General features: G+C 47.2%; 1 protein-coding gene across 1 annotated transcript in view; it reads right to left on the bottom strand.

Moving 5' to 3' along the window:
- Positions 1–149: 149 nt before the first annotated feature.
- LOC143826633 (immunoglobulin superfamily member 1-like) overlaps positions 150–12,268 on the bottom strand; it is a 38,788-nt gene continuing 26,669 nt past the window's right edge. The window contains exons 11-18 of the mRNA XM_077315474.1: positions 9,681–9,876; positions 9,517–9,552; positions 7,646–7,936; positions 6,376–6,672; positions 4,028–4,318; positions 2,460–2,561; positions 2,050–2,087; positions 150–1,369 (exon numbers count right to left, since the gene is read on the bottom strand). Coding sequence (XP_077171589.1) covers positions 1,196–1,369; positions 2,050–2,087; positions 2,460–2,561; positions 4,028–4,318; positions 6,376–6,672; positions 7,646–7,936; positions 9,517–9,552; positions 9,681–9,876 — 1,425 coding nt within the window. The 3' untranslated portion in view covers positions 150–1,195. The remainder of the gene's footprint in view (positions 1,370–2,049; positions 2,088–2,459; positions 2,562–4,027; positions 4,319–6,375; positions 6,673–7,645; positions 7,937–9,516; positions 9,553–9,680; positions 9,877–12,268) is intronic.

The raw sequence follows: 12,268 nt of genomic DNA, 5'->3' as shown, positions 1-12,268 counted from the left end.
GAGAATCAGCAATCCTAGATTAGATTTTAATTAGATTTTTATACTGCCCTCTCATACAGCTCAGGGTGGTTGATGTAACATCCCCACTTAATTCTCTCCCCGTACACTATCCCCAAATCTCCCAAGAGTTTTCCATGCTGAAGCTGGCAACCCTAATTGTATTGTCCACTTTGATGCTGCGTGTTGCTGCTTAGGTTGGTTTTTATTGATTGTTTATGTTTTTAGCCTTATGTGCCATTCCAGAGACTGTTTGGTGAAAGGTCTGCAGTTAAATAAACAAATAAATACAACACCGTGATCCACACGAACCCCCCTTCCCTTATGCCACCACAGGCCACTAGAAAGTTCCACGGAAGTGTTTTACCTTTAAAAATGCCACTCTTGTTTCCTTTTTGGCTTCGGTACACAGAGACCCCTGCCAAAGAGAAGCGTTTAGTTTTTGCTTACGTCTTTTTGACGGAGACTGAAATTGTCAACCCACTGGTGCGTGGCTGGAAGGTGGCCAGCGTCTACTCTGAACAGCTTTCTACTCTGATGCTTGTTAGGACTGGCAACAAAAAATAATCATGTGGTTTTCATGTCTGTGTGGAAAATGTCTTGGCTATTGACTGCAATGACTTCCATGTATCTTAAGGCCTTACATCAATAGCGTTGTGTATGTGGATCTGCCAAGGATCGAGTTAGCGATCCAAGGCAGGATCCAAGCAGACGCGTAATCGACCGATGCACATCATGGATCCCATCTGCTGGATTCAATCAGTTTAAATCAATCTAATCCAAACTAGCCAATCGTGTGTGCTGGCAGGAAGACCAACTCTCTATTGTGTGTATATATGTTGGAGGTTTTCTGGGGGGGGGGGGGATTCTCGGTCTGGTTGCTGCTTGGGACAACTTACACCCATGCTGAGATCACAATAAAAGGGCAGTAGTCCTGGCTTCCTTCCATGAAACCACAGATATAGCAAATAGTATATACGGATAGGATTTCTCCAGCAACACAACTGCTGCCATTTGTCTTTTGGATCACCTGATGCTGCAGTTGAGGCTGCTGCCAGGCTCCATCCAATTCCCCCGCCAACCCCCACATGACCCCCCATACCCATATCCGTGAGGATTTGGAGAAAATAAGTGGGCTCTTATGCATGAGCCAGTCTTAACACGTGCCTTGGTGGTGTGCTACAGTACAGAAAGCTGCTTAGTTTTTGTCACCGGCCACTGATGTATAGACACAAGACTCAGGGGGACTCTCAGGAACAGTTTTCTGCTTGATTCTCAGTGAGTCTTGGTTTAGTACGGCATAAGTGATTCCGTCAAGGTCTGTGCCATAGGAGACTTCCTCGTAGACTGCTTTAGCATCAGCGTCAAGGGGCTAGAAGAGGGGGAAAGACAGATATGAGAAACAATCGTGCCACAATAACCAGGGTCGTTGGACAAGAAACCGTTCTGAATTGTCAGAAATTGGTTTATTCAAACTTCCACCGAAGTGTGCAGGTACACGAAAGCTTATAACTTAAAAAAAAAAAACCACGTTGTTGGTCTTAAAGGTGCCAGTGGACTCAAACTTTGTCTTATGAACAAGACAGAGTGGATTGCAAGTAGTAGAAGCCGCTGGTACCTGTGATAATGACTGGAATGGGCTACAATTTTGTCTCTTGCCTTAAAAACCTTATGGAGCTGTTATGAGACTTTCCTTGATGATGCTTTTTGCTAGGGCATGCTTTTGTCAAGCAGGGTTTTTTGAAGCCCTGGCGTTTCCTTCATTAATTTTAAAATATATATTTAAAATTTGTTAAACATTTACAGGGTGATATGACCAGATATGGTCATGTCGACCTGCCCTCCCATCCCAAAATGGCCAATGATGGGCCTGGAGGGAGTGGGAAGGGGAGGGGGCCCAGGTGGGCGTGTCCTCAGCTCCCCTTCCCAACCATATTCAGCATGATCGCGCCACTTCTGGGGTTTCTCGAAGCCGGAAGGATGCTTCAGGGGGTTTCTCAATGGTAGAAGAGTTGAGAAAGGCTGAGTTTACAAGAATGGCAAGTCTCTTACCGTATTTATTATTTGACTTCTTTCACTGGTTTGGGGGCCTGGCAAGCAAAGAGGAAAGATTTTATGAAATTCTTTGCCCAAGCGACTGAAAACGAGACTTTAGAGAAAGAACCGTATCTCTACCCGCTGGATCTCTTGCATTTGTTCTCTTGTGATTTCAACAGACATTTCCAAACGCTTCCAGCCCCGTCCTCATAACCCAAAGAGCTTTGAACTTCCTCATTCTCCTATTGCAAAAGGAAGCCTTTTCTCTAAGAAATAGTAACAAGGGACCAGCCTTTATACAATAATTCTTTTAGGCAAACACCAAGTATGACACCTGGGATGATACACAGGGATTGTACTGCCTTCCTTGAGTGCCGTCCCTTCAATCTTACGCAGTGCAAAACAACATCCGGAGGCCCACTTACCCTTTCTCCTTTTTCTGTACAATATAAAGGCAATCAACAGCAGAAGAACCACCAGGACGAGGCCAGCAGCACATCCTGCCCATACGGTTATCATGGACCGTTCTGTAAAATCGAGGCAATCTTGAGTTAGGCTGTGCCTGACACTCATTCAGACATTTACAGGCTATAGCCAAAGGCTACCAGAATGGATCCTTCTGTTGGTTCATGCATTCAGTGGAAGATGAGGGAAGTTAATGGAAGATAGGTCCATGGAAAGCTGTTGGATGCTTCTTCCAAGGCTCTTCCGGGACTTCTGACTGGCTGCTGTGAGAAACAGGATGCCAGACTAGGACCATAGAATCATAGAGTTGGAAGGGACCTCCTGGGTCATCTAGCCCAACCTCCTGCACTAGGCAGGACACTCACAACCCTCTCGCTCATCCACTGCAACCTGCCACCCCTTTGCCTTCTCAGAAGCAGCCTCTCCGTCAGAGGGCTACCAGCCTCTGTTTAAAAATCTCCAAAGATGGAGAACCCACCACCTCCCGAGGAAGCCTGTTCCACTGAGGAACTGCTCTAACTGTCAGGAACTTCTTCCGGATGTTTGGACGGAATTTCTTTTGCATTAATTTCATCCCATTTGAATCTAGTCCGTCCCTTTGGGACAGGAGAGAACAACTCTGCTCCATCTTCTACATGGCAGCCTTTTAAATACTTGAGCTAATCCAGCTAATCCTTTTGTTATGGTTTTTGAGGTTTCAAATCTACAGTCACAACCTTGCACAACGACAGAAGCTGGCATTTGATGCCGAATTCAACGACATGATGCCCTCAGTTTCCCTTTTAAAAAGGAAGTTTTTGGCTACGAATGATGGAAAGATAGGTTTGAACGTTTTCAGGCAACACTTGGGAAAGGTTTACAAGCCAAAGGAGCTAAGGAAGATTTTCTTCTGCTGGAGAAGGGGGGAAAGGAGTTTCAGGTCCCATATCGTTTTTTCTTTCCCCAGTGTTTGGAGTAAGCATTTTTTTCCCCCCATTTAAAATATAGGTTCTATTCTTGCAGATGTTTATAAAAACATGGAGGGGTTTATAAAACAAGGGGTTACATCCACATTTGTGGCTGACTTACATAGAAGACGACCAAAAGGAAATTAAGCAAGGGCCCAAAGTAGTATTCTACGCCTTCCACCGTCCTTAGGGCTCCCCCCCCCGCCCTTTGGACCTCAGATCCAACTCTTTACATTTCTGATCCTTTTAGTGGCATGATGTCAATGGTGTCGAACTCCGGAGCACCTCTGTTCTCTAAAATGCAGCTCTGGGAACTGATGCAGGGTCTTTGGCCTGCACAGTCTGGTTCATTTATCTGTAGGGATGCCAGCCTCCAGGTGAGACCTGGGGACCCCAGAATTACAGCTCATATTTGGACTAAAGACATGAGTTCCCCTGAAGAAAATGGGTGCTTTGAAGGGTGGACTCTAAGGCCTTGTACCCCACTGAGGTCCTTGTCCTCCCCACATCCAAATCTGGCAAGCCAGCCCTTCCCCCCATTCCCTGCCTGTGGCATGGGAGGACCCGTCAACCCTATTTACCTGTCACTATAAGCTCCACAGGGTTGCTCAGCTCTGACCAGACGAAGGGATTTTCTTTGTGATGATACCGGCAGGCGTAGTTTCCTGCATCCTCCAACTTCTTCATAGATAGAGCAAAGTTGGTTATGTTTCTGCTGGGCCCTGACATCTGTGATGCGATCAGGTGGCTGGCTTTGTACAGGGAGAAGTTCAGGCCGTTCTCTGGTCCTTGGCACTCAATGGTGACATTTGAGTCCAGGACGAGGTGTCTCCAGGGCTGCACACTGATGGAAGGTCTTCCAAGGCCGGGATCTGAGAGTATGAAAAACACAGTGAGCACGCAGATTGACATTGCTTGATATTCACCCTAATTATCCAACCGATTCTGTTCAGTAGACCCTCCCCCCCCCACAGATCCACTTCCGGTATAATATCAATCTCAGAGTTACCATATTGTGCGATAGCAGCGGAGGCAGTTAAAACTGGGTAGAAAACTGAGAATTTCAGATTTTTTAAAAAAGCAAATTTTGAACAAGAAGACAAGAAGAGTTGGTTCTTATATGCTGCTTTTTTCTACCCGAAGGAGTCTCAAAGTGGCTTACTATCTCTTTCCATTTCCTCTCCCCACAACAGACACCCTGTGAGGGAGGGGAGGCTGAGAGAGCCTTGATATCACTGCTCGGTCAGAACAGCTTGATCAGTGTTGTGGCGAGCCCAAGGTCACCCAGCTGGCTGCCTGTGGGGGAGCAGGGAATCAAACCCGGCTCGCCAGATTAGAAGTCCGCATTCCTAACTACAACACCAAACTAGCTCTGCAGTGATAGCCTTGAACATATGGGAAATGCCCAGCGCCATCTCAGAAATGGGGCTTCGGTGTCTGAACCTGCAGCCAACACGTCAGTGCCTCGAATACCTTTCTATTGTCACCCACGTTGCTTCTAGAACTAAAATAAATTATGCACAGTCAATGCATTTACATAAGGTAAAGCAGTTGCTGAGCTGTGGTTTCCTTTGTGCACGATTAATGCCTTCTTCCCGCAGTGCATTGCTTATGGGGAGTCTTTGCTGTCCGATTGAATTACTTTTCACATTTTGCAACCTGCCGTGAGCCTCTGCGAGGTAGGTGGGCTAAAGAAGAAATTAATCATAATAAAGCATACTTGGGGGCATTGTTACACTCTTGTGTGTTTCACAGGGGTGCTAAACTGGTTATTGATGAGTGCTGTGTTCTATGCATGTTGTCCTTTGCTCATATTCATTATGTCCATTACTGGACAGTGAACCTGCGTCTTGGAAACAGGGTGATGTATGTCGATGATATTGCCTTCACTATAGGGCACCCGAAGAGCTCAGTGAGGTCTATAAAGTCATACTGCACTTTTGAGTGATTTCTGGTTATAAAATGAGTAACACCAAGTCAGTGTTGATGGGAGTAGGATTAACGGAAGCGGATGGAAGTATAATAAATGAATGTATTAAATTATCATGGAAGACAGAGAAGATCAGAAATTTAGGCATTTTAATTTCTAGTAATCCGGATCGAATGATGGAGCAATACAGGCCTCTGGGCAAAGCTGGGCCCTGGGGCCCAACCTATACAACCACTCATATTAAATTACTAATACAATTAATCAATAACATTAAACATTTATCCATACTGCCAACAAAAAATCAGTGTTTAAATGTTTTTTTAAAAAATGCTGTACAGCAAGGATTAAACAACACAAACACCTGGAGAACATCACATGAGCCTTGAACTTGGAAAACAAAAATGTTAACCTCTAAAATGTATTCAGTTGGTAAATCATTTTCATATCTCATATAAACAGATTGTCAATTCACATATCACAGACTATCGATACATACATCGATTAGCATGCTCATGAGGCCCTTGGGCAACTGCCCAGCCTGCTCATGCGTTAAGACAGCCCTGCGTATGGCCATTTTGTAAATTACGCAAAGGCAAACCTAAATGAGCCACTGAGACTCTCAGGGCTTCCTCTCCCAGCTCTCCACTCCTTCACATCCCAGCAGCCAGACAACTGCAGCTCATTTCTGGGTCCCACTTCACAATTTGGGAATCACTGACCTAGAGGCCACCATCCCTTTCACAGTTAAATTTGAGGGAGGCTGGGATCCAGGGCCAGGAAATACAGATTGAGTCATTCTGTTTGCATGTCCTGGTTAATTCCTTCACAAAGAGCTCCTTTATGTCTGTCATAGTGTAACGCTGTAGAAATTGAAAAAATGAGTCTCCATTAAATGTGAATACATATAACTGAGTGCCAGCTCCTTTTCCATTTCGTGTCTAGATGTGGGGGATGAAAGCCCTCCCGTTGCAGGGACCTTTGCGAAAATCACACACTCACCTGTTATGTTGATGTATATGTTGTCACTGAAATTTGAGCATTGTTTATCCGAGGTCAAGTCGATGCAATAAGCACACCAGTAGATCCCTCCATCGGATTGCTGAACGTTGGTAAGGGGAAATACAATCGTATTGAATTTGATATTCTCCGCTTTCTGAAGAAGTGAAGCCCCTTGTTTGTACAGGTAAAAATCTGTATGGGGGTTGTTTTCACTGTTACAGCAGATGTTGGCGCTTCCCCCAATGGAGAGGACCTCCCTGGGGCCTACTGAGATGGAGGGCTTAGGATGTAGTTGAGCTACAATGCAAAAGAGAACAAGAATGATACTTGGAAACGTGAACAGGTTTTGTGAAGTGGAAGGAGCCATTTAAATGCTCAGGAGCAGTGGTTTCTAAATTTTTTCCGGCCCCAAGGGGCTCATGGGAATTGTAGTCCAACCAACATCTGCAGGGCCCCTGCCCCTCCCCTCCCCCCAGAAACCCACTAAGACTCCTGGACCTGTTCAAGTTACCACTGTTTATGTTATGATCCACTGTTATGTTATACTGTCACCCGTTCTATCAGTTAATAATATTAATGTTATTATATGTATGGTTTCATGTGTAGTTTAAATTATATGTAAACCGCTCTCAGCCTTCAGGGAGGGTGGTATAAAAATATGAATACATAAAATAAAATAAATAAATGAACAGCTGGAGGGCCACAATCTAAAGCTAAAGCCAAGCAGAACTGGTGGTAGTTAGAAAATCACCTGGTAGCTCTACAGATGCTACCTGAAGTTCAAGGATGGATAGGATGGCGTCAATTCTGGGTTGGGGGATACCTGGAGATTTTAGGGGTGGAGCCCAAGGAGGGCAGGATTTGGGGATGGGAGTCCTTTCAATGCGGCATAATGCCATAGAGTGCACCTGGTCATTTTTTTCCCCAGGTGAGCTGATCTCTATCACCTGGAGGTCAATTGTAGAAGGGAGAGATTGCCAGCTGCCCTCTGGAGGCTGGCAAACCTAAGGATGAGGGGGGGGGGAGCAGGATCTACAGGTAACAGCAACAAACACCTTGCCTTATTCTGGCACCTATCACTGGTAAATGTTTCTAGTGAAATCCAACTGTGGCACGAAATGGGAGAGAGAACCTCTTTTAAATCAAAGGCATGTTAGAGACAATGCAGGTTGTTTTTTTTTTTTCATTTGATTGACAGGTGGAGAAAAGGCACGCCTCTTTTCAATGACATTTAAGAAACTAGCACCCAAGGACTGAGCTGGGCTCTCACCTGCTAGCCGGATCTCGATACTTGCACTGAACTGAGAGCATTCGTTGTGTGAGATGCAAAATATACACCTGTAGATCCCTTGATCAGATGGTCCGATGTTGACCATTGGAAACGTGACCTTATTAAACACTGCCCTGGCTTCTGCTAGCCACCGAACACCTTGCTTGTACAAAAAAAACCTTGCACTGTGATAGTTAGTGGATCTGCAGTGGATTGTGGCGTTTTCTCCCAGGGCGACTGTTGTCCCAGGCGTCACTGAGATGGTAGGCTCGGAATTTAATCGGTAGACTTCTGAAACAGAAAGAGTATGAAAGTGAACATGGATGCCAGCCGGTCTCTGCAAAAGGGGAGCTGTTTGCATGCTCTGGAGAAACATACAGGACAGAGGGTGAAAATATCCACAAGACAATGGCTTATCTGTGCCCTTAACTGACAGAATGCATATTATCTGATTCTTTCCTCCTTTCTTTTAAGCCTTTGGTCAGCAGCTTTTAAAAATACTAAGAAGAAGATGAAGAAGAGTTGGTTCTTATGCCCCGTTTTTGTTTGGGTTTCTTTACTACCGGAAGTTCCCTTCCTATCCCCACAGCCTGTGAGGTAGGTGGTGCTGAGAGAGCTGTGTGAGAACAGTGCTATCAGGGCTGTGACAAGCCCAAGTTCACTCAGCTGGCTGTGCGTGGAGGAGCGGGGAATCAAACCTGGCTCACCAGCTTAGAAGCGTCCACTCTTAACCCCTACACCAAGCTGGCTCTCTTGTTTGAGCTGAGCGTTGTATGAACTCAGGAAAAGCTGGGTACTGGCTTTCTCATTGCCTTGTTTCTGCATGAGTTCAGACGGCAGCGAGGAGCTCAGATGGCTTCTTTGCTGTCTCCAGTGTGAACAACAAGTATGCACGTGTGTGCATTCAAGTGTACTCCATCATGCGCTCCCATTCTTTTAGCTCAGCCATTCACTGCCACATTCCTTTTGCGTTGCTGGGGGAAGGGTCTTTCACAATCCGACAGATGCTCAGTTAGAGATGAGGTTCTTCACCACGTTTAAGAGAGCATTATGTCTCCATTCAAGCCCTGCAGTGCTGGTCCCTTTGTGGCAAGATCCCAAGCGTATGTAAGGAGGAAGTCCCCGCTGGGGCAGTGGTTCCTAGTTGTGCCCTCCAAGCAACCCTCAAGATCGCAATTCATGCAGATGCTCATAATTTCCTGGCTAGTTCAAGCCAGCATGGTGTAGGGGTTAGGAGTGCGGAGTTCTTATCTGGCGAGCCAGGTTCGATTCCCCGCTCCCTCCCCAGCTGAGAGGCCTGGGCTTCTTGAAGAGTTGTACAGGGGGAGCTTGGTCTGTTTAGCCTGGAGAGGAAATGACTGAGAGGGGATCTCGTAACCGTCTTCAAGTATTTGAAAGGCTGCCATGTAGAGGATGGAGCAGAGTTGTTCTCTCTTGCCCCAGAGGGACAGATCAGAAGCAATGGGATGAAATTAATGCAAAAGAAATTCCATCTAAACATCCAGAAGAAGTTCCTGACAGAGCGGTTTCTCAGTGGTACAGGCTTCCTCGGGAGGTGGTGGGTTCTCCATCTTTGGAGATTTTTAAGCAGAGGCTGGAGAGCCATCTGACGGAGAGGCTGATTCTGTGAAGGTTTAAGGGGGTGGCAGGTGACAGTGGATGAGTGAGAGGGTTGTGAGCGTCCTGCATAGTGCAGGGGGTTGGACTAGATGACCCAGGAGGTCCCATCCAACTCTTTGATTCTAGGACAGAAAGAGGCATGTTTACAGTCATGCAGGGAAAAGAAAAGCAGACATGATCATAGAAGGCCCCGGATTTAGTCCCCACACCCCGCCTACAATATCCATCTTCTTTTGTGGAGTGACACTCACCGCGGGACGTCCCCCTCTGCCCCACCGTCCACCATCCTGGAAAGGAAAGGATCCCATTAGCAGCAAGGTATCTGGGCAACGGGAACCAGCCTTCAGCCTCCGATCCTCCCGTCTTCCGACGGCACACCCCCACGGGCCCCGCCACCCCTCCATTCGATACTAACCGAGAAGGAGGATGCTAAAAGAGAACCTCATACCGAGGGCTCCGTCGCCAGCCATTCCGCCTGTCATGTAAACTCTCTGCCTTCTGGTGGCACAGCCGGGCAGGGATTCCACTACCCAAGAAACCACATCCCTTTTTTCTTCATGCTGGAGCCACTGCATGCAAATCTGATGAAAGCGATGCCCATTTGCGAGCGGCTCATGAGTTCAGCCTACCCCACGTCTCGGAGAGAAGGAATCCCTCTTACGGATATGGCCGAGGGAACCAGACCAAGAGGACTGGGACCGCAAGAGCCACGGAGAGCGTAGATCTTTCCTCTGGGATGGTTTTCCCAGGGTGGAGCGCATGGGGGTTTGCTAGATCTAGACCTGCAAAACACAGGTGAGGGGATCTTGCACTTCCAGTGGCTTCCTAGATAATCCCAACACGGTCAGAGGCTGTGAGAGAAGGAACAGATTTCAATCTCCCTCCGCAGACTAGGTGTTAAAGAAAAGACTGGCCGTTAACCTCAGGGAAATCAAGCCGTTTCCAAGTGATCCCCAGAGATCATTTCACTTGGGAGAAATGGTCACTCTGGAATTGTACCCCAGCTCAGAACTGGCAACCCTGCTGTGACCGCCAGAGATGTGAAAGCTTGCAAGGAAGCTGGGGGGGATGATATTCAAGCAAGTAGGCGCATTTATTTATTTTATTTTATCTATTTATAATTTTGTTTATACCCCGCCACTCCCGAGCCGGCTCATGGCGGCTAACGATGGATAAAACCCCACAATAAACCCGCCCCTAAAAGAACAAAAATCCAACAATCAATAACAACAAAACCAGAAAAGCCAGAAAATTGTCAGGGGACTAAAAATCCAACCCCAGCCCCGCTCACAGAGAACGGAAAGATGCCTCAGGGGGTTCATAGAGGGTAGCCAGATCTTACTTGGTCAGGAGGGAGGAGGGAACCCAGATCTTAACAGCCCTGGCTTGGTAGTGCCAATTGGCTGCCCGAGGCCTCCCGAAATCTGGAACTGCAGATGCAGGGCCAGAGCTCTTTTCAGTGGCCGCTCAAGGACCATAAGCAATTCTGAGCACTGACTGTTTCTTGTATGGTTCGGTATCCCAGCTTGGTGTTAGGGAATCATACCCATAGGCCTTCCCGGCCCAGTGTAGCGAACATGATTTCTAATAGTTGACGCACTTTAGGCTGGCGTTCCTGAGGCGGGTGGGGTGGGGGGACCTTTCTGTTCCTTGTCCAGAGCATCTTTCAGAGCAGGGACCGGAGAGGAAGACAAGACACAGCTCACGGGTTCTTTTATCAGCCGTTGATGACAGATTGGTGTTTTGTAACTTTTACAGGAAAAGGAACCAGTTTAAAGTCTTGTTCCCTCTTTCATGGCCTTTGAAAGGAAACTGGGTTTAAAGAAGCAGAACTCATCCCCCCACCCACCCACCCCGTGACATCAGTTAGGATGACTGGAACTGCGTCTAAGCCAGTGGTTCTCAGCCTGGGGGTCCGGACCCCTTTGTGGGTTGAACGACACTTTCACAGGGGTCACAGCAGGACGAGCAGCTTGGCGGGGGGAGCCATCTACACAACAGCCTTGCGGGGTAGATCGAAATAAAGCGTTCGTCTGTCTGGAGCAGCGGAAAAGAGAGAGATCGGCATGGTGGGACAAGAGGCAGAACTGAACTGAGAAATCCCGTGGGGAAAAAACAATTTATATACAATCATGAACAGTGGATCTTCACGCCATGGGACAGTTTCGGTTTAATTTCCGTAAGAACACTTGCATAATTTAATGGTTGGGGGTCACCCCAACATGAAGAACTGTACTAAAGGGTCACAGCATTAGGAAGGTTGAGAACCACAGAGTTAAGCCCAGCCATAACGCCTCTCTTGCAGTGATTAATTTCTAAAACGAGTCAGGGGGAGCTCTCTGAAATGTACTCGTCGAGATGCACACCAAAAAGGCTCTGAAGCAAAATGAAACGATTTCTGCCCCTTGGAAGTTCCAGTCATTCTTGCAAGCTGTTCTACTCATTGTTAACCTTGCAATACAGTGTTGCTTCTCCGGAGCATCGGCAGGAGCAAAAGGGGCTGAGGCAGCGAGGGAAGCGAGTGACTCAACAGCATCAGCAGATCCCTGTCTGACCGAGGGACTGAAACGAAAATTCCCGAGGAGCTCGACTATCGGTACATGATGTCAAATGTAGGGAGAGGGGAAATGATGCCGTTGAAGAGCTGAGCTGCAGCAGAAACGTGAAGCAGAAAAGTCTCTAGAGCAATCTGGAGTCAGTTCCTCACTTTGTTAAATTTTATTTATCTCTTTAGAATTTTTTTTAAGTGCTGAAAGGGCTGCCTGCTGCAAGTGGAGATATTGCAGGAGATTTGGGGGGGCGGAGCCTGAGGAGAGCAGGGTCTGGAGAGGGGAGGGACTCCAATGGGGTCTAATGCCATAGTGCATGGAATTGAGCATGGGATTGGGGTCACTATGGGTGGGCAGGGAGTTGTGAGTGTCCTGCATTCTGCAGGGGGTTGGACTCGATGACCCTGGAGGTCCTTTCCAACACTATGATTCTATGAACCCCCCCCCCCATACT

The sequence above is a fragment of the Paroedura picta genome, chromosome 16 (genome assembly GCF_049243985.1).
Source record: "Paroedura picta isolate Pp20150507F chromosome 16, Ppicta_v3.0, whole genome shotgun sequence".
In the NCBI taxonomy this organism is placed as follows: Eukaryota; Metazoa; Chordata; class Lepidosauria; order Squamata; family Gekkonidae; genus Paroedura; species Paroedura picta.
Note: the sequence above shows the minus strand (reverse complement) of the source record. Positions and strands in the feature narration are given on the sequence as shown.